We start from the raw sequence: 22,842 nt of genomic DNA, 5'->3' as shown, positions 1-22,842 counted from the left end.
TGCCCCCTGGTGGCTACTTCTCGTAATAGAGCTTTACTTTTTGAAGTAGAAGGCTCCATCCATTTATATACTGTACAGTGCATGGTCTAAATCAGGAGTGTTAATCTCAAATGACCCGGGGGTAAATTTCACAATAAAAGCACATTTAAATCTATATCAAAAACAGAGAAATAAACCAAATAAATGTAAATAATAAGATAGATAGATAGATAGATAGATAGATAGATAGATAGATAGATAGATAGATAGATAGATAGATAGATAGAGTTTCAGTTTAAATGTTTCATTTCCAGGAATAAGAAAACAAAACACCATCACAACATCTCTTGAGTTAACGTCATATATATAATTAAACATGTAAATTTATTGAAGGATCAGATGGAACCTGAATTTAAATGTCTATTCACGCCTGTGTGTGTGCCCGCTCATATGCACATGGGTGCATGCGAGCCCCGAACGCAACCGAGGCCTTGAATATTTATATATTTGTGAGCTACGGCTGGTCCGCCTCCAGTGGGATAGAGGTGTTGTCGGTGCTCGGCAGAAGGAAACGGGAGCGGGGGGGGGGGAAGATGGAGGGGAAAGAGAGAGTCCCTCAGGCGTGTCCGGGGCTCTGATGGCTCCCCTGACAACCTCCTCTGTAATGGTCTCCCCTCTCTCTCTGAGTGCTGTGAAATTGCAGGCCGGCGCTCTACAGCTGAGGACTCAGAGGAGACAAACGGCCTTTTAATTCAGAGCGCAGAGAGGTGACGGAGAGGGAGGCCCTAAGGGAGGGCTACCAATCAGACATCCATCATACTAACCTCTCCCCTGGGACTGGCCCTGCCAAAGAGGGGGCCCTGGAGGTGGTCTAGAGCATACATGTGCGTGAGTGCACGTGTGCGTGTGCGTGCGTCTTTGGGGCTGGGGTGACACCACATGCGTGGAATGGTCGGGGGGGGGGGAGTCGGGAGGAACCCGGGCTGCTCAGGTGTACAGGCTGTCACAGCGAGTTCAGAGAGAAAGAGTGAGGATGGGGGTGAATTTCTTGTGCCGAGGAATACTCCATTTTTTTGTTTACCTCCTTTTATGTCTCATTTATATATGCAGCTTTTCTTGGTATCTTTTTTAGTTCTTAAAAGGAATAATAATAATAATATAATATCCTCACACACCCTGCATGTTCCGTTGGAGCTCAAACTGAAGCGACACGAATGATTCAAGGTTTGCGGACACATTAAACGATTCCTTTTTCCAGCTGTTCAGACAGAAAAAAAAAAGAGGAAGGAGAGCAATGATGATGATGATGATGATGATTCATAAAGGCCTCTCGACAGAGAAAGAGGGAATTAATCTCTTAAAATTTGCGTAAAGAGTTGTATTGTCTACGAAAAAAAGAAGCTCTCATCCTCCTATAAACAGAGGCTTAAGTAATTCGTTGAATGGTTTAATACAATTCTTCATGTACACGAGTTGGAACTCATCCATGAATCCTGTTCTGTGGCGAATCTCAACAGCCCATCTTACAGAGCTCAGCCCACACGAAAGCTTCTCTAATTTACTCTTGAAAGCGATGAAAATCAAACTTAATCCAATGATGTCGGTAACTAAGCTGCATATATACAGTATATATCATTTTGTTTATAAAAATATAAACATGTAATATTCTATTCAGCAACTCTTATCTTTACAAGCCATAAGTGAAATCAGCACCCCCACACAAAAAATTTTGATTAAGAACCAAAATCTTTGCTTTTCTTCACTTTAACAATAAAATCATGCAGAATTCAGTCTTCATTCTGAAAAAACTATGAACCGAGTCAACGAGAAATAACATTCTGTGGCAAATTCAACTTAAATCAACACATTTTTTGGTACAATATTGAATAGTTTTGATTAGAATAAAAAAAAAAGGTTTTGCCTTGCCTCTTGAAAAATACTGGCCCGAGACCAAATTGACTTGCCGACCCCTGCTGTTCATGACCAGCTCTTACAGTTCATTCACTAACTGCTGCTTAACCTGAGAAACTCTCTTGCTTTGTGTTTTCAAGCCTCTATGGTGATTATTTTTTATTTCTCTAACAATTCGTCAGGTGTCGAGAACTGTTTCAAATGCGCAGGACAGTGCAGAAGTTCTGTATACGCCGCCTGTTGCTGTCCCTGGTGCTTACTGCCTGCCTGCGGTACCATGGACAGCTCCCTCCTGTTCTTCTGCAGGTGAGTGTCTCACTGTCTCTATGGGTGGAGTTCAGTGCGTGTGTGTGTGTGTGTTAGTGTGTGTGTGTGTGTGTGTGTGTTAGTGTGTGTGTGTGTGTGTGTACGGGAGAGCAGAGCAAAAGCAAACACGCACGGCTTTTTATTCATGCGCACAATGTGATGTGGCTACATTCAATCGAGTGGTGACTGGACGCATTTGTCCCACATGCTCTTTTTCCCACCGTGTGCTTTTATTTGTTGGTTTGCCCCTCCTTGATCCACCCCCCCCCCCCCCCAGCCCCCCACACCCCCACACCACCACCCTCTCATTTTACAGGCTAAAAGAGTGCAGCTTGGATAATAATTGGGGGTGGGGAGGGATGGGGGGGGGGGGGTGCTGCTGTGTGCTGTGCTTCAATTCAGCCTTGTCTCTACAAAAGGCCTGAAATGCTCAGGTTTAACCTGCTACCTGGAGCACAAATCTACACTTGATCACAATGTAACTACATTATCACTAGCAAAATTATATTTAATATATTTTATGTATATATGTGTATAAGTATATATATATATATACATACATATATATATTTACATATACATATATATATACACATATACATATATACATATATATATATATATATATACACACATATATACATATATATATATACACATATATATACATATATACACACATATACACACATATATATATACATACATATATACATATACATATATACACATATATATATACACATATGTATACACATATATGTATACGTATACACATATATGTATACATGTATATATATATACACACATGTATACATATATATATCATATATATACACATATATATATACTAGGTAGAGTATCAGGATGTTTTTTTACACTGATAGTCCATCACTTCCTCTTGAAATCCATTCTTCTCGTAATCACGAGACAAAAACAGTGTGTTGACGACGTATCGACAACAGCGTCAAACTTGTTTTCGTCGTCCTCCTCGGTTGAAACTGACAGTCGTCAAGTTCCCTCCCCTAGAGGTGTTTTCTTACACTCGTGTACGATAAGTCTTAATATAGTATAATCATAGTTTTATTAATTGTGCACATACCCCGTTTTGTTCATCTTCAACCGTGTAAAGAAACTAGTGTACGTTATTTGATGAGATAAACTGATGATAATTTTTCCACCTATACTCAACGTGTTTATCCTGAAGGTGTCCATCAGTTCATCTCTGAATGTTTTCTTATCGTCATGTAAATTGTCTTATTAATTAGCCATATTGACAACAATTGATTGAATACTTGTGTTTATTCCCTTGTTAAAACTGACAGTCCTGACAGTGATGATGTTTACCAGCTCCTTTTTTTCCCCTGTTAATTACATAAAATGGGTATTTTAATCGCATTAAGAAAACAGTATATGATTTTACTAAATATATATATGACTAACTATATTCATTTCACCTCGTATTGCTCACGTGTGTATTAATATATTAATAATGACAATCCTGATGAGGTTCAACACGTCCTCTCTCACATGTTTTCCAATCCAATCCAATCTAACTTTATTTATAAAGCGCTCTTCAAAACAGCAACATCATGTACATCAGAGATAAATAAAACAATAAAATATGGTAGAAATTATATATTTTTGTTATAATAATGTAGAAAAAAACCTGTATATTGCTGCATTTATAAGATAAATAGTCTATAAGTGATTGTTTTAACCTGGTGAACACGTACTTGTTTATCATGATGTTTCTTGCCCTCTTTTGTTAAAACCGATAAAGTGAGTCTTATACACACACACACACGTATACATATATACATATCTATGTATATATACATAGATATATATATATACACACATATATACACACATATATATATATACACACAGAAATATATATATATATATATATATATATATATATATATATATATATATACACATATATATATATATATACACACACATATATACATATACACTCATATATATATATACACACTCATATATATATACACACATATATATATATATATTGTATTGTAATGTCACCTCATAGTTGTGCAAAGAAGTAAAAAATCTAATCTTGCTTTCCTCTGTTAAACTGACAGTGATGATCCGAATGTTTTCTTACAATCGTGTAAAAAAAATAAAAAATACCGGACGTTGTTTGTTGATGAATTGACAATAATTGCATATTTACTTATTTATCCTGATATTTTGCGCCTTCCTTTGTTAAAAAGTGACAGTCGTGATGATGTTTATCAGCAGCTCCCCTCTAAATCTTTAAAGTGACTCTTGGAAAGAAAACAGACAGCATTGTTTTTCAATTATTGTAGTTGTGCATAAGAACATCCTATAAGTGATTTTATCAGTTCCTCTCTTGATATTTTTCTTATAATTATATAAAATGTCATAATCACGCAAAGAAAACTGGATATTGTTTTATTAAATAGATATATAGCCAATATGTGTGCGTAATATTGGACTAAAAACCACCAAACTTGTTTATCCTGATCTTTAAACTGAGTTGTGTAAAGAAAACTGTAGATATATTGATTACCTGTCAACCTAATAACTAATTATATAAAATGAGTGTCATAATCACATTCAGACACAGTATATTATATTATTTATTAGATATACAGCCAATAATTTGTTGATTTTACCTCATATTTGTGCCTAATATTGGACCAAAATCCACCAAAGTTGTTTATTCTGATATTCCGCGCCTTCCCTTGTTTAAACCCTGATCATGTTTACCATTTCCCTTCTAAACTGAGTCTGAGAAAACTGTAGATTTATTGATAAAAGTCATTTTGTAGGAATAAGAATGTGTTAACTGATCACTAAGTATATTAAAAAAGTGTCATAATCACATACATAAACAGTATATTGTTTTATTTATTAGATATCTAGACAATTATTGGTTGATTTTACCTAATTTATGTGCCTAATATTGGACTAAAAACCACCAAACGTGTTTATCCTGCTGTGTCTCCTCCTCCTCTGTTACACTGACAGTGTCGATGATGTTTATCAGTTCCTCTCTAAATGTTTTCTTGTAATCATGCAAAACGAGTCAGAATTCTGGCCACAGTCATTCAAATGAACCCCCCCCCCCTCCCCTCCCCTCCCCTTCCCTCATCATCATTAAGGTGCAAAGAAAAATGCTTAAACAAGTCCGGGGATCGTCCACTATCACGTGAATGAGCGTGTTTGCGTGTTTGCTTAAGTGCAACTAACAAAAACAAGGCGAGGTGGGTAAATAGTGCGGCTGGTTCGACCCCCCCTCCCCTCCCTTCGATCGGCGGTCACTCTGTTAAAGCACCGGGTGACCGAGGCTTCTGCCTATTGATGAGCTGCAGCTAATCCATCCGCATTTCCCTGTAAATGGCGTTCTGCATGAGAAAAGGCCCGCGGGGCCCCCACCACCCCAACCCCACCCTCCTCCCTCCTCGATCTGCAGCCCGGTGGCCACAGACGCACTGTGATGCAGGAGCGTTTTGTCACAGGGCCCCCCCCCCCATAATAAAGGTGGTGTAGTATCCACTGTAAGCTGATCACAATTCATTTCGCCTTTCCATTTTTTTTAAAGTCACCCCAAAAAAACAAATAAACAAGTGCTTAGTTTATTAATATATTCCCCTCGTGCCCAGTGCGCCCGCATGAAACCATCCACGCGCGCGCGCGCGCTCTCTCGGTCTTCCATCCAACTTCCACACGACCGTGGTGTTTTGTTTCACGGCGCGTGATTTCCAGGTTCTCTCTCCGAGTCCGAGGCTAAAGCTATGAGCGTGTAACCATGACAACTGCGCTGTGATTGGCTCCGCTGCAGGGAGAATTAACGAGGGCGTTATCCAATGTGGGGACGGGCTGCGCGCACGGCACAGCGGCTTGGCAGGGGGAGAGGAGAGGGAAAAAGAAAAAAAATCCTCGTGATAATCCACGGCCACAGTGATGCGAAAGTGGCGACGTGAGGTGAGACCGTGAGGAAATGACTGGAGCCCAGAAAAAAACACACAAAAAGGGGGAATGTTGTGCTACAAATAAAACAGCAGTGGTTATTAATGTGCGTCCGTGAGAAAACATGCGCGCTCTGACCATTATTACGCAGCTCATCAGCTGGAGCGGCTGAAATCCTCTCCTTTTTTTTTTTTTTTGGGATTGTGGATTGTGACACAAGTGCCAGGAGGGACAACTACACCAAACAACCCAGGAGCGGGACTTTACACGCAGCGGTTGTTGCCGTGGAACCTGTCACGCCTCTCCTCCAACCTGGTGAGAAACTGGAGCTTCCTTCCAGTTTTCGCCTGACAGACAGCGGCGGGCTGCACACTCCGGGAGCCACGACGTTGTTCCGCGGAGACCCGGTTCCGAGCAGCGCGGTCCGTGCAGTGGGAAGGTCGGCGCTCGGCGTCCTGCAGGCCGGAAACATGATGGTCCAGTGTGCCGGGTGCGAGCGGCCCATCTTGGACCGCTTCCTCCTCAACGTGCTGGACAGAGCGTGGCACGCCAAGTGCGTGCAGTGCTGCGACTGCAACTGCAACCTCACCGAGAAGTGCTTCTCCAGGGACGGGAAGCTCTATTGCAAAATGGACTTTTTCAGGTAACGCGCGTGACAAGAGGGTGGATTCCACTTTTTTTGTTGTTGTTGTTGTTTGTTTTTTTCCCCAGAAAAGAAAGAAATCACAGTTTTAATATTGGGTAAAGTGGGTGAGTGCAAAAATAGAGTTATATATATATATATGTGTATATGTATATGTATATATATATTTATATGTCGAATTAACTAAAAAATAATAAAGTTACCAACTAAAATGATTCAGTCAAATATCATATTTGAATAGGAATGAAACAGAAAGTAGGAAAAATATCCATTATACAGCCTGTTATTATATAGTATATATTATTATTATTATTATTATTATTATAATATATGATAACACTTTTCAAGTAGCTTCAGCTTTTTCCTATATAACACACAGCTATAGGAATTAAAAAACAACAACAACACACATTTACTGCTCATTTCATCCCATTATGAAATATGATATCCACTTAGTGATCACGTGGCCTTTCGCGCGAGAAATAACGCCTCACATTTAAATTATCTGCGTTTTGGATTTTATATATGAATGATTATATATATATATATATATATACATAGGTTTGTGTACATCTATACACACACACACACACACACACATATATATACATATATATATATCCTCTTTCCAGCTGCAGACACAACACTTTTCCCAAGCAGCCATTTATTTCGCTCTTAACCGCTTTCACAGTTCCTCCAAAAGTGTTTTCAGGTAATTGAGTGATAAGTGAGGCCCTTGTTTGCTCTTATAGCATCATTTTCATTTGTACACATCCCTCTCTCTATCCCTCTCTCTCTCTCTAAATTGTCTAATGACATGTAAAGACGCGCGAGCCTTTGTTGGGACGAGGCCCCCATTATTGGTCTCGCGCGGCCTTGACCGTCATATTACAGTGCAAAGGGTTGGGGTTTTTCCCCTATTCTGTTTTTTTTTTTTTTTTTTTAGTTTAAATGGCCAGCCATTAGCCAGGCGAAACAGTAATCACCCTAATGTGTCCATTTGTTGTGCAAGTAGAGTTGTGGCCTTTCGCCGAGGGGAGGCTTTGGACATGCATGTGAAAGAGGAGGGTGGGGGGAGAAAAACGCGGTTGGTGGGGTGGGGGGGGATAGTGAAACGATACCATTGCAAATGGGAAAACAAGGCAACATTAGTGTTAAAACAATAAAAAGGAGGATCACTTTCACTCCCCCCCTCCCCTCCCAAAAAAAGGTTTAAGAATCACCTCCACCATCACTTCCACCTCCACCCCCCCTTCCTCCCTCATCATCATCATCATCATCCCAATCCCAGTGTAGACTCATGAACACATGGCCCAGGAGCTCACACATACACTCAGAGATGCTTTCTCCACCTCTGATGTGCTTTATCTGTGCTGCACTTGTTATTGTTGCTGCACTTCATGTGCTTGTCTTTGTGTTGCTCTGACCTGACAGTGAAGGGAGTGCAGATGCAGAATTATAGCAGTGGAAACGTGATCACAGCATCAGCACTATCTGTACACTGTCCCCCTTTTTAAAAAAATACTAATATAAAATACATAAATAGATACATAGATCGATAAATAAATTGATGAATTACTGTAACCTGCAGCAAAGAGGTGCTTTAGATCAAATACTGGCTCAGAAAACATGTTTTCCCCCCATACTTAAAATTCAGCATTTCCACATGTAAGCATTACACAGACAAGACAGAAACCACAACAAATAAAAAATAAAAAAAAGTAAAAAGTAAATAAATATACAGGGGGAAGGAGCTCTGCATTGTTTGTTATATAGCAGTGTAACCACAGCTAATTGTGCTAATTATATTGTTTCCCATATCAGTAACAACAAAAGTATTTTAATATCTGTATATAATATATATATATATATATTTTTTTTTACATTATTTATTTTTATATTTTATTTTTCCTTTTTTTTAAATAGCTTGAATATCTGTTAAAACAAATGACAGCATCAATGCAGGAGACAAATAGCAGCAAACGTCAGTCTAATATCACGCACACACACTGTACACACACACTGTACATACAGTGTGTGTGTGTGTGTGTGTGCGTCGCAGTGATGAGTCCGTCCCTCCCACCCCGCGGTATTTAAGCGGGTGAATGTGGATTAAGGGAAGATTTCCACCCTATAACTCTGCTTAATCCCATAATATATTCCCCGGCTACAATGTGTTGATTGTCACTAATGCGTTTCGCGTTGGGGGTTATTGTCACAGCAACTCCATCAAAATTAGGATTATTTTTTTTATTATTATTATTATTATTATTATTAGTATTATTTATTTATTAAATCTTTTTTGTAAATAAAGGACAGTCAGACATTATTATCTTTAATGAAAGCGCAGTCACTATTTATTCTGTGATTTTGTATTTATTATGACGTTCTCTAATTTACAGTATAATATTTTATTATTATTATTATTATCATGTATTTTTTATCGTTCCTAAAATGTTCTCAATTGCTTATAACAGCCATTTTCCACATTATTCAAATGATTCTATGAATAATGCCTCATAATATTCATAAGCTAATATTGTGACTCATTTTCTGTTATTTATGCATTAAGAGTATTTTGGATATTATGTATTACATAATGTGTTGGCTTAAAAAAAAATAAAGTAAATGAGAGAGAGAGAGGGCCTACAGACGGAGGACAATTGTATTAATTATAATTATGTATTTGTTTTCCCCCATTACATTTGATATTAATTTCTGCCTTCTCGTGCAGGCGGTTTGGCACGAAGTGTGCGGGCTGTCTGCAGGGAATCCTGCCCAACGACTTGGTGCGCAAAGCCCGCAGCAAGGTGTTCCACCTGAACTGCTTCACCTGCATGGTGTGCAACAAGCAGCTGTCCACGGGAGAGGAGCTCTACGTGATCGACGAGAACAAGTTCGTGTGCAAAGAAGACTACCTGAGCACCGTGGCCATTAAGGAAGTCAACTTGAATTCAGGTAAATGAAGGCGATAAATACTCTGTGTGTGTTCATTGTGTCCTTATCTCCCATCTAAAATGTCATCTTTGTGGTGCTTCGGTAAACACGCGTGCGTGCGTAATTTGGATAGATATTACGCACGCGTAAAAATAACGTCTCATCTCGGGTGGATCGAATCAGCCTTGCGCGGGAGGGGGGAGGAGGGGGTGAGGTGAAACAAGAGAGTCGAGTTTTTGGAGGCTTTTCAGCGCGATGTTGTTTTTGTTGAACGCTTTCACCGGACCCGCAGAGACCGTGTCACAACAACCTTGTCAGATGAATGGTCTCAATATTTACCTCCACAGGACAATGGCTCTCTGGTTATTGTATGTCAGGCTCCGCTGGGGATGAACACGCGGCTCACGAGGACACGCAGACCCACTACACTCCACAAACACACACACACGACGTGTTTTTTGTGAGGAATAATCTGAGTGTGTGTGCTGTTTTAGCTGTTCACACCTCGTGCCACATCCATAAATAACCATGGGCGTGCACACACACACACACACACACACACGCACATACAAATACACACTGGTGGTGCTGAAGTTTTGAAAAATATATATTTTTTAATTACTTTTAAGTTATTTTTTAACGTGACCCATCCTTTCTTAATTCAAAGTATTTAATTTGTGCAAGAATTACGCACGAATTCGACACGTGTTGGGTATATGGGCATATTAAACATCCAACCACTCAAATAAATAAATACATATGAAAGAGGGGAATTATTTTAAAACTAGTTTGCATGCAAAAAAAAGTGGTTTTGTGGTATTTTTTTTATCGTTGCACAAATTCCACCCGGAATGAAATAAAGCATATTTTTGGAGACGCATTTCCCACATTTCCTCGTGCGTAAAAGCTTAATTAAAACAAACCTATTCACACCATGCTGACATTTTCGGATCGTGACCTTCCTCTTGTTTGTGTTCCTCCCTCCTCCTCCTCAACCTCCTCCTCCAGTGTCATCGTGTACGGACAGGAGTTTATCACCGGATCTGCAGGACCCAGCACAGGACGACATAAAAGAGACGGACAATTCCACGTCCTCGGACAAGGAAACGAACAATATTGAGAACGAGGAGCAGAACTCGGGGACGAAGCGGCGGGGACCCCGCACCACCATCAAGGCCAAGCAGCTGGAAACGTTAAAGGCCGCGTTTGTCGCCACGCCGAAGCCGACCCGACACATCCGGGAGCAGCTGGCGCAGGAGACGGGCCTGAACATGCGGGTGATCCAGGTGAGACCCGCTTTGTTTGTTTGTTTTTGTTGTTGTTGATGACATTTGTAATATAGATCCACTCTCTGTGGAGATGAAGAGAGGGAGAGAACGCGCAGACAAAGACAAACGAGAGAGAAATGGCGGATTATAAATCAGTGGAATTACTCATTAATTCTACTTGAACGGTTAATTGAAGGCTCCATTATCTGCTGGAGGAATGTCACAACATGATGTGGCGCCAGAGCATCATATTGAAATGTGTGTGTGTGTGTGTGTGTGTGTGTGTGTGTGTGTGTGTGTGTGTGTGTGTGTGTGTGTGTGTGTGAGAGAGATGTGCAATGATCTCAAATAAAAGAGTCGACTTCTTAAATGATCAGTTGTATACACACATAACAGACACTTTTACCCAGTTAAAAAAAATGGGTATTTGAATATATTCTCTATTTATAAAAGAAAAGGAATGTGTAAACCCATTATGATGCATTTAAATGTCCATATAATATAATACTAATAATAATAATAATAATCCAACATTTGCTGTAACAGATTTTTTTTTTGACTTTTCAGTACCAATTTCCATATTTTTATTGAATTATGTGCAACTCACTCCTTTGCTTCTGATTCCCACGTTTCCTGTATCAATAGCTGCAGGCGTTCGTTTATTCTCTGAAATTAAGTTCCAGTAATCCAATTTTACTGATACACGGATATAATAAACACCATGTTTTTTTTTTGTTTTGTTTGTTTTCCCCCCTTCCCTCTTTGTGAGGACTATCATGTATTCCACGCAGACAGGCAGCAGTTTATTTTGTGTTTCCGCAGCCATGAAATTAGCAAAAAAGGTTTGGGTTTTTTGTTGGGTTTTTTTTGCCAATGGCAACAAACATGTTTGGCAGTATCACACAAGTGTACACTGTTTTTGGACCTTTTCTCTCTCTATGTGTGTCTTTTCATCCTCACACACACACACACACACACACACATTCACTGGTTTGGTGTCTGGGTGCAGACCGTGTCACGATGATTAGCACCATCTCTGCCAACTGTGATGTGGCTTTTTGTGCACTCGCTGTAATTATCGCTGATTTCACAGATTTACATACCACCCTCCCCTTTTTCCCACCTCTCTGCTCTTACTCACTTACAGCCTGCTCCCACTGCTTATTAGAGCAGACACGAGGCCTCTCCACGCTGCCTCGCCTGTGGCATCGTCATACCGCAGCCTTCTGCTGCTGCTGCTGTTGTTGTATATAATCCATCAATAAATCTATAAGTCAGTCAATTAACTGATCAGGAAACCAAGCAGTCACTCATCCATCCCCGTCTCCACCCCTGACTGCTTTTGCTGTGTTGCTCGGAGCCAAAATGGAGGCTGCGTTTCGTCATCCTCTTTGTCGTTGGCTGCGTGTTAAATACCATAGCTCTCAACGCGGGGAGCCCCCCCCCCCCCCCGCAAGCCACGCTGCTTCTCCAGCATGTGGATGTAATCCCTAAGCAACGCTCTCTCGAGGGGAGCGAGAGAGCATTTCCATAAAAATGTACCCTACAGTTAGACGATTGTTCTCAATAAGCAGGTGTCGCCTTTGCTGCTGGAGCACATAGAGCACAGCCTAAGTGGTTTTTAGGTGTGTGTGTGTGAGTTTTTTTTTGTTTTGTTGTGTGTGTGTGTGTGTGTTTGTATGAGAAAGAGAGAGAGAGAGAGAGCATCTGTGTGTTTTTGGTAATCTGCAGCACAGTGGGATCCTGCCTCTGGTGTACCCTCGTCAGTGTGAAACATGCATCATTATGCAGCAGTGATGCAAAGAGGCGAAACAAGATGTGTTATGTGCTTATAATGCAGACATTCTTCCATATGGCATGTAGCTGTGCACTTTCGAAATCCCCCCCCCCTTTGTTCCTCTTCAAAGACGGCTTATTTAACTCGGCTGATAAGCTTTTTATACTCTGATTTATGGCCCGCCACTGTTTATTTTAACTTGGCGCCGAGGTGCACTGGAGTCGTGGCGCGTTTGTATTATTTTCACTTTTCAGCCAAACTCTTTCATGACCGAGAAAGTGTCGGTGGAAGTGTCGCACCTGGCAACCACCTGGCTGTGTTGTGTTGTCACAGGTAGAGAAGTTTAAATTAAAATGAGGCTTTTATTTTGGTTCCTCGGTTGTTATTTGAATCCAAGGAAAGCAAAAAAAGCGAAAAAGCTCTTTCCACTCGAGTGAGTTTCAGGCACAGAAAGCCTCTGGTGTCGCCATTCATCGTCTGCCAATGCTGAACTGATCTCTTTTCTGTGAATTTCTGACATCGCATTGGCAATTTTTCATTTTGGTTTTGAGGGACCTTTTCTGTTCAGGGTGTAACTGCATATGGATCTAACTTTTTTTCTTTTTCTTTATCGTTTGCCATTTTTAACTATGTAGTCCAGAGAATCACACCGTGAAAGAGAAGCCAACAACAATATGAATATTTCTGAATCATTTTCAAATAGCAATTTTAAACATACCAGCGAATGACAAAGACTCCAATTTAATCATTCAAATTTGTATTTTTCTCCATTTTATGCCAATTATGACCTGAAATTAATGAATGACTTGATAAAACAATAGTTCATATTAAAGTGAGGAGTATGGAAGTCAATATTTTGATGGCAATTCATGTGCTAATGTTTAAACTTTTGCACACAGTAAATCATAGTCTAGAGCAGTGTTTCCCAACCCTGGTCCTCGGGAAAGTAGCCATGTTTTAGATGTTGCCAAAAAAAAAAAACCTGATTCAGATTAAACATTCATGTTGATTTTTCTTTTAACAACATTTTAAAAATCAATTTTTTTGAAAAAAATGTTTTGACAAAAGTTTAAAAAATGTGGAAAAAAAGAATGATAAAAGTTGAACTATAACATTTAAAAAAAAAATTTTTGGACAAAAGTTGAAAGTTGAGCTTGATGATGAGCGGACAGTTTATTTGAATCAGGCGTTTTTCGAGCAGGGTAACATGTAAAACATGGCACGGCTGTGTTCCCTGAGGACCAGGGTTGGGAAACACTGATCTAGAGCTCAACTTAAAAATTTAGATTGCAATATATCAGAAATTGTGTACTTCAATTTTTTACCCAACAGCCCTACGTTTCAAGGAATTATCCACTGGGTTTGAATTCCACACATTTGCACATCAAGTGTGAAATTATTCATTAATATTAATGAAATTAGCTAAAACGATCCAGCTTCAGGTACCGCGTTCTTTCTGTTACAAGATGTTAAAGACGTCAGACTACTTGTTGTGCTGAATTTGGAAGATAAAACGGACCACAGACAGGACGAGAGGAAACTGATCTGTGAAGGCTGCAGTTGGAGCTCAAACCTGTAACTCTGTGTTTATTTGTCCGTCTGCTGCAGGTTTGGTTCCAGAACAGAAGATCCAAAGAGAGGCGAATGAAGCAGCTGAGTGCGCTGAGCGCCCGGCGGCACACCTTTTTCAGGGGCCCAAGGAGAATGAGGTCCCTGGGAGGCCGGCTGGAGGACGCAGACATTTTGGGACCTGGGGCTTACGGTTACTACGGAGGTAAGAAACGCAGCCTTTCGGCTAATGTCCTATATGATCGTAGGTTCTTTAGCGAGTCCTTTAGCACTTTAAAGGTTGTACACTTAGTGTAATGGCACTTTTCTACTATACAGTTCTAGCATGACTTGGCTAAGCTCGACTCTACTCTAGTTTGGTCAGGCGCGTCATTTTCCATTGCTATAGTCCCTCCTCATTGTGAAACTTCACTTCCTGCATGACCGGAGCGCTGAACTGTAATACGGTTGAATAAGTTGTGATCTGGGTCTCATGATTGCCAGCTTTGGCACTGTTGCTAAATACACCAAACTCTTCTGTGAAATGGTGAGATTTTAGAAATGTCCTTGATAAATGTTGGAGATTCACACATGTTTTCAGGATTTTTAAGCCGAATCTACGGTTCAGCGTTTTTCAGTTTGTCATACTCACGATTTGCTGCCAGTCGGTGGTCGGCGGGCTGTTGACGTCACATTTCAGTATTGGCTGTAGCTTCCCGTTTTGCTCGTCCATGTTTTTTTCGCCTGGTTTCAGCCTCATCTCCAGTGCAGACCCTTGTTTTTTTCTATCTCCTGTGGTCGAGACATTTTTGAGAGGGGAAGTGAGCATTTTTAGATTTTGTAACGTTTTTTATTTATCACTGTGTTTGACGGTCATTTGTCCAAGCAACGCAAGCTGTCTGACTTATTGGGTGGGTGGAGCTCCAGACCAGGAAATGACAGCCACAGAAGCTACTGGTCGCTAACAGCAGTTAGCATTTGGAAAATTTATAATTTGCAGGCTCTAGCAGGCACATTGCCGTCATATATAACATGTATCCACTGGACAGATAAATCCTCTGAGGCTGGAAGTTTGTGTAGAACTCTGTGCTGCACTGTGGAGCTAAGAATAGAACTTTTCGTGGACTTCCGGTTTTCATATACCGTTGCCCTCGCCAGCACTCTCAGCACGTGTTTTACGGACAAAGCGGAGCTATGCGGGACAACAATTCCAAGAATTAAGCGCATTGTGACGTCCCAATGAGTACGGAAGTCAACATCAGCGTGTCTTATCTCCTGTACTTAGACTGAGGAGGACCACAAAAACATGAGTGCGTCTTTGTTTTTGACACTTTAACGACTGATAGGACCTCCAGAGTCCCAAATATAAGGATTTAAATGATTAAAAAGTTTATTTTGCATAATATGGGACTATAACACATTTCTTTTATCTTTAAAGACACATCATGATCATTTTATGACTTAATATAATACATATCTTTAATGTGCGGTGTGTGAAATTACTATGTTCAGGAAATGTAAAAGGAATTAAAAAAAAAACAGATATCCTGGTTTTAGCCTGAGTCCAAAATAGTGTTACTGCAACTGAAGAGCAACCTTCAGCAGAAGGCTATGTGGGTTATTATAGGCTGTGAAGCGATTACATATAACGTATTCACTATTGTGTCTACTGTACACTACAGATGTAACCTCAGCGCGATTTCTGTGGACACTGACGGTCACATTATTTCTCTGTAATCTTTTCATCTTACTCATTCATACAGTCAGCGCTTAATGTGACTCTCACCCTGACCGTGCATTGTTCAGTCGGTCAGTAATGTTCCAAGATAATTTCTGTTCTGGTTTGAAAAACAAGCTTTAAGAAGCTTTGACAAAAAGAAAACCAAGTTTAATTTTACTCTCAAAACCCACTTTATTTGGTAAAATACTTACCCACTTATCTTTCTTTTCTTTTTTTTTATTTAACAGTAAAGTATTTCTCTGATATTTTTTTTATGACCTGGCCAAAAATCCAGCATAGAACTTTAGAATAACAACTATTTGTGTGTCTCCTTAAGTTTAACTTGTCGCCTTTTACCAATTATAGTATTTGAGGGAAACATTTGGTTTCTTTTCTTACTCCGTTTTCAAACTTCCTCCATTAAAAATAAATAAATAAATGTGCCCCATGCCTTCAATAAATCTTTACGGCCTAAAAAAGACAATTTTACAAATGCAAGTAAGACATGAGAATAGAATCAGGTGAAGGTTTCTTTTTGAACGAGTGGAAGAAAAAGAGTGTGGCTATTAAATAGTTATATAGTATAGTATATACATACATATACACATATACACACGTGTATATATATATACACATATATATACACATATACATATACATATATACGTGTATATGTGTGTGTATATATGTATATATATATATATACATATATACACATACATATATACGTGTATATGTGTGTGTGTATATATATATATATATATATATATACAAAAAAAATATATACACAAAAATATATACACAAAAATATATATGCATACACACATATATACAAATGTATACATACACACGTATATATATTTATATACATACAAATATACATACATATATAAATACATGCATATACACATATATATATATACATATACACATATATACATATATACACATACATATATAACAGAGGAGGCATCTGTGATGTTGCTGTCTTTCATTGACTGTATCACTGCAAATTAAAGCCAATTTACAGCCTTGGCCTTGCACACGCACGTCTTTAAAAAACTGATGGAATGTTCATGCGTGTACACACACACACACACACACTATTCATCTTTGATTTTGGGCAAATATTTTGTCCTGATTAAATTGTAAAGTGGCCTCTACACTGAACACCGTTTACAAAATGTGAGGGGAAAAATAGAATTTCCATCACTTTGTCTGAGTGTGTGTGTCTGCGTGTGTGTATTTGATCTCCAGTGGGTGGAATGACACCTACAAATCAATATTCTTAAAAAAAGAAAAAATGCTTGTAAAGACCTCTTGAAAAAAAAAATGTATTTAAGCATGTGTTGGTCTGGACCAAAATAGAAAAATCCCAGACAATAGCAGGTGGGTGGCAGATAACAACACAGCACCAAGTCAACGGTGGCCTGGAATTGAATTGGAGGTAAAAAGCAGATACACGTGTCATGGGTACACGAGCAGCTTGTTTCTGACAGACGGACGTGGGGTTTTTGAGCCGCTCCTGTACATCCATCCACCTGAAGGGCCTCTGCATTCAGGACACAACAAACAGCGGCTGTCAAGGCTTGAACAAGGAGGGGGGTTTGGGGGTGGGGTGTGTGGTGGTGGGAGGGGAAAACAGAGGACAAAAAACCTTCATCCCTCATTCTCATCTATCTTGCTTTCTTTCTTTCTTTCTTCGCACATCGCTTTTCACACCCCTTTTGTGCCGCAGCAGCACAGGCCAGTCTGCGCCTTTATCTGAGCTCGCTGCTGCCTTATGCTCCTCTGCTGCTGCTGCTGACTATGATGATGATGCTGATGAAAGGGAGGGATGCCTCTGTGTGGGATAGTGCATCTGCATGTGTGGGTGTAATTATACATGCATACATACACACACGCCACGCAGTCCACAACACAGGCTTGTTGTTTTGTTTCTCAAGGTCGTCAAAAACTAGCAAGGCCCTGTTTGTGAGATCATCAAATAATGAGCTTGTCATGTCACCTCCTATTGCATCCTCATGGTATTTTCTAATAGCAAATGTGCAACGTAAATACATACAGTTGTTATATATACACACGCCAGGCAACGTACAGCAATTGTCACATTCGAAACCTGTCAGGTCCCAAATTCGCCCGCTAAGACTGAAATAGGAGCGAGAAGAGCAGATGGCGGGGGTGGAGAAACGCGAGTGCAACATCTGGGGCAAGCGGCAAAAAAAAAAAAAAAAAAAAAAGTCAGCCATCGATCTCTCAGCTCAAGGTTGTTTTGAAACTGAATGGATTCAGTGTGAAGTTAGGGAAGCTGGAGCAGAGTGGGATGTAAATTTGGTGGTGGGTCGCAAGGTGGAGGCCTCGATGCAAACAGTGCGAGGAGGAGAAGATGATGCGTTTCGTCATATAGAAAGGAAGCAGTTTTTTGTTTAATTGGAACTGAAAAAATCACTTCCCCCAAACCTCTTTCTCTTCTTAAACACCATTATCGTATGTTTACTTTTGCTGGTCCTGACTGACAATGTTTGTCATCCATGTTTTTAGCACGATAAAGTGAACCTCGACCCCCAGCAGCTCATGCTAAGTCATTGGACTCGTGCCTACACTCTTAGAAATAAAAGTGCTAAGTAGAACCCTTTTGGAGGGTTCCGCCAAGAACCCTTTTAAAACCTGTTATTCAGGAAAGGGGGTTTAAAGGGTTCTCTGGATCAAAATTGTTCTTACTGGAAGCACTCGTGTTACCAAGAACCCTTGAAAAACCATTTCAGGTAGAACCTCAGCCCTTGTAGAAGGACCCTTTTGGAACCCTTATTTCTAAGAGCGTACGCTATAGCGGGATGATTGTGGTCGTCGCCTGAGACTAATGGCAAAACTCCCATTTGAAAGCCTCGAGATTTGCGACTTGACCAGCAGCATGTCAGTTCTTTTATCCAGGAAATTCACAGACGTCGCGTGCAACACAGGCACCAACTGGACAGTTCAATTACACTAGTGTCCACTCATATGTGCCATGATTTATTATCTATTTTCCACTAAATTGGAACATCATTTACTAAACGGACATTGTGTTCTGGGCCCGCGGTCGGTGTAGTGGTTAGCGCTCTCAAGGTTGGAAAAAGGGACTTTCTGTGTTGTTCTCCCAGCATGTTCTGTCCTCCCACAATCCAAAAACATGCAATATGTGAATTGGTCACTCTAAATTAACGGTAGGCATGAGAATGGTTGTTTGTCTCTATGTGTGGCCCTGCGATGGACTGGCCAACTGTCCAGGGTGTGACCCCGCCTATCGCCCTATGTCAGCTGAGATAGGCACAGCACCCACAGCGACCCTCCTAAAAGCGTTAGATAATGCGGTAGATGATTGATGTTCTGTTGAAGACAACCTGAAACTAGTGATTGAGACCATGGCCTCCTCAGTTAAGTTAGAATTAGAAGCTAATTTTCCCATAGACTTCCATTCAAGTTGATTTATTTTTGCAACTAGCGCCATCACCCACTGATCGTTACCTCGTGGTCTGACCTGAAAAGTGGAAGACGACGGTCCATGGTTTGGAGACATAAGTCAGTGGTGTAAGATTGACAATATTTAAAGAGACATGCTTACCTATGTGCTTGTGTGCCACTATGAGGCTATTGACAGTATTCAATTTGCATCACTCAGCAGACTATGTAGTAGTAAATTCTTGCATGGCTCAGTCCAAAGGTGAATATATAAAATATCTCGTTTTGTTCAGTCAGTGCACAAACTGAAGTGTGTCGGGAAATTATTTACAGGGAATTACTATACGTGCTGGACGGACCGTTTCTCACTCGGATGCTGCGACTTTGTGGAGCGTGAGCTGGTTGCCTGGCAACTTCACGTTGATGGCAACAGTTTGCTCGGCGTAAACAAATGAGAGGTACCGTGGTAATTAATTAGCGTTGATGAACTTTAAACGGTGCCGATTGTAATACCTTTGACCTCACCATCTGCCCAGACTTTAAGCTAAGCTGACAGGTTGCTGGCTGCAGATTTTGTTTTTATTTAAACGGTCTTTCCGTGTTGATTTGAGCAAGAAAGAAATGTATGTATTTGCATTACATGAGCTTTTTCCACTGAAGCCACTAATAAAATATTGTTTTGTTCCGTTGTACTCAACAGAAAAACGCAACTCAAAATAACCACATGGACAATAAGGCCCTGAAAGTGAAGCCAGTGCATTATTAATTGTCTGAAACATCTATTCTCTTGACTGGCCATCAGGGGGCGACTCTGATTCTGTATTGATAGTCACAATAACTATAGTTTCAGGTCTTTTTCAACACAGCATGATGTCCATTTTGTAAATTATGGTCCCATTTAGAGTCAAATATATGGTAAGGCACATGCTGGGGCGCAGGCACTGTGTGATTGACAGCTGTACTAACCAATAAGGTGCATAGTTGTCATTTACTTCTGGTGAAAAACTGACTCTTTCACTGGATTTTGAATGAAATTGTAAATGTCACCTTGGTCCCTGGTATAGAGTGACTGTGAAGATTCCTCATTGGGGACCAAAATCGGTGCGACACCTCTCAGAGACATAAATATATCAGTCAGGTCGAGTAAGAAAATGTGTAAAAACGCAGGTGAAATCGTCTTGCTCTTTGCTTTGAATAAAATCCGAGACGTTTAAGACGCGGTAGACGACGGAGCGTGAATCGAGCTTTCTTAAGATATTGTGGTTGAAGTGAGAAGAGAGAGTTTTTTTTTGCATGTGTGTTTTTCTGCCACTTGACTGATAATAGTTTTCAAAACAGTCTATACTATACCGCCACTTTAGTTCCGACTGGAATTGCTCAAGAACTATTGGATTGGTTACGTTTTGTGCCAACATTCAAGGCTCCGACGTGTCACAAAGTCAAATAATAGCATATTTTGAATAACTAACAAACTAGAAGTCATTGTGTTTGATTGACTTCTGCCACACGTGCAGAATTAGTCATTAAATATGACTCACTTGAAAAGCTATGGATGATCCAGCACTGTCATTGTAAATAAAACACAGCAGTAACACAGTCGCAAGCTGAGAGCATAAATTAAGGAGGTGCAGATGCCGGTAGCAGCGTGAAGTAGATAAAGCAGTGGAATGAAGTGTAATTAATAGGGGGGAAATTATTGGATGGAAAAGTAAAAAAAAAAAAACAGTTCATTGATTGCTGTAGAATGACAGAAAATAAATCAACAACAATCAGGTTTCAAATGGGAGTATATGCTGGGTCCATTGCCTGTTTTTTTGTCTTATATTCTTAATTAAAAATACATTACAGTAGATAATGAGGAGCGAGCTGCGTACATCGGGCTATAACCAACGCCTGGTGAGGCAGAGGCAGGGTGATGTTGCTGGAAGCCGCATCAGACATGACAAAGAGGTGTAGCCGATAAGACCTGGCAGGGCTGCAGGGAAGGCTGGAATCTCATTTTGGAGTTCCTCATCCAAAGCCAGAAGTTTCGGCAGGGGGAAATCTGTGGAGGTTGCACGCATGGCTGCGAGCTGAATGAGTGAGGGAGATGAATGCAGTGTGTAAAAGGCGAGTGAACTGAGGTGGAGAGGTGTGGAGTTGTTTATACACTCAAATGAGGCTGTTGGAGCCGGGGTTGGTTGGAAATTGGACATGATCAATTTCACCACTTACGTAGGTGTGTTGCGTGTGTGGAGGTTGTTGTGTAGAAGTGCACACCGCTCTGGGGAAATGTGAATGGTTTCAGAATATTCACAGTCTTTGATCGTCTAACCTCCTGTTTTCTCCTGTCTCCCCCTCCTCCTCCACAGAATACCAAGGTGACTATTACGGACCAGGGAATAACTACGACTTCTTCCCTCACGGTCCTCCATCTTCACAGGCTCAGTCTCCGGCCGAGTCTCCCTACATCCTGGGCTCTGGGCCCGGAGCCATGGAGGGATCGGGACACCACCCTTCGGACGACCAAAGGTTCACGGACATGATCTCCCATGCGGAAACACCGAGCCCAGAGCCCGGCTTACCCGGCTCTCTGCAGCCTGTCCCGGGGGAGGCATACGGCGGTGGACCCAGTCCTCCTTTCTCCTTGGCTAGTAACTCCAGCTACAGCGCCCCTATGTCTCACCAAGGCCAGGAGATGGGAGAAACTACAGCCTGGTAAAGGATGAACCACCGGGACTTATTCTTGGGCTGAATGTCATTTCAGTCTAGTTAATTCAGGAGATGAGTGGAGGAGAAAAAAAAAAAAGACATTGTGGAGTGGCAATTTCTATGGAAGACGGTCAGCTGGTGAATTGATGGGACACAGAAATGGGATAGCGTATTGGACAAAATACATAAATAATATTTGCGGCCCAGTAAAACGTTCCAAAGCATATCCCTCACTGGATTACTGGACTTGAACTATTTAAAAAATAAATAAATAAAAAACGAAGAAAAAAAAACAGTCGTGATTCTACCCAGCAAAATGCTTCTCGCCTTCCCCTCAATGTTAACAAAAGGTATCTTCTAATGCTCTGGGCAGGAACACATTAGAGACAAATGCCAAAGGGGTACATGTTCGTCATTTCTCACTACACGTTTGAACATTGCTTCAAAGCAATATATGTTTCGGTTGTTGTTTTTTTATTTCTGTTTCTTATTTGATTCTTTCCGCTCTGTTGCTGTCTGCATTGCTCAACTACCGCCATACCCTCAATACTAGAAAGACAAAGGACCGGGTTTAATATACAGGCTTTATTTCTCACATGTGGCAATCAAAAAAAAAAAATGTTCTTTTCTGTAAGACAGTGTCAAACCAAAAATT

General features: G+C 40.5%; 1 protein-coding gene across 1 annotated transcript; it reads left to right on the top strand.

The window, feature by feature from the left end:
• Positions 1–6,635: 6,635 nt before the first annotated feature.
• lhx5 (LIM homeobox 5) lies at positions 6,636–22,197 on the top strand (the record flags this gene model as incomplete). Its single annotated transcript, XM_083899146.1, has 5 exons — positions 6,636–6,808; positions 9,543–9,766; positions 10,754–11,031; positions 14,399–14,564; positions 21,848–22,197. 5 exons carry the CDS (start codon positions 6,636–6,638, stop codon positions 22,195–22,197), a joined length of 1,191 nt encoding a protein of 396 aa, XP_083755272.1.
• Between the last annotated feature and the right edge of the window lie 645 nt (positions 22,198–22,842).

This window comes from Microchirus variegatus (assembly GCF_963457635.1).
Source record: "Microchirus variegatus genome assembly, chromosome: 1".
Taxonomy (NCBI): Eukaryota; Metazoa; Chordata; class Actinopteri; order Pleuronectiformes; family Soleidae; genus Microchirus; species Microchirus variegatus.
The sequence above is the reverse complement of the archived record's forward strand: the minus strand, read 5'-3'. Positions and strand labels throughout refer to the sequence as shown.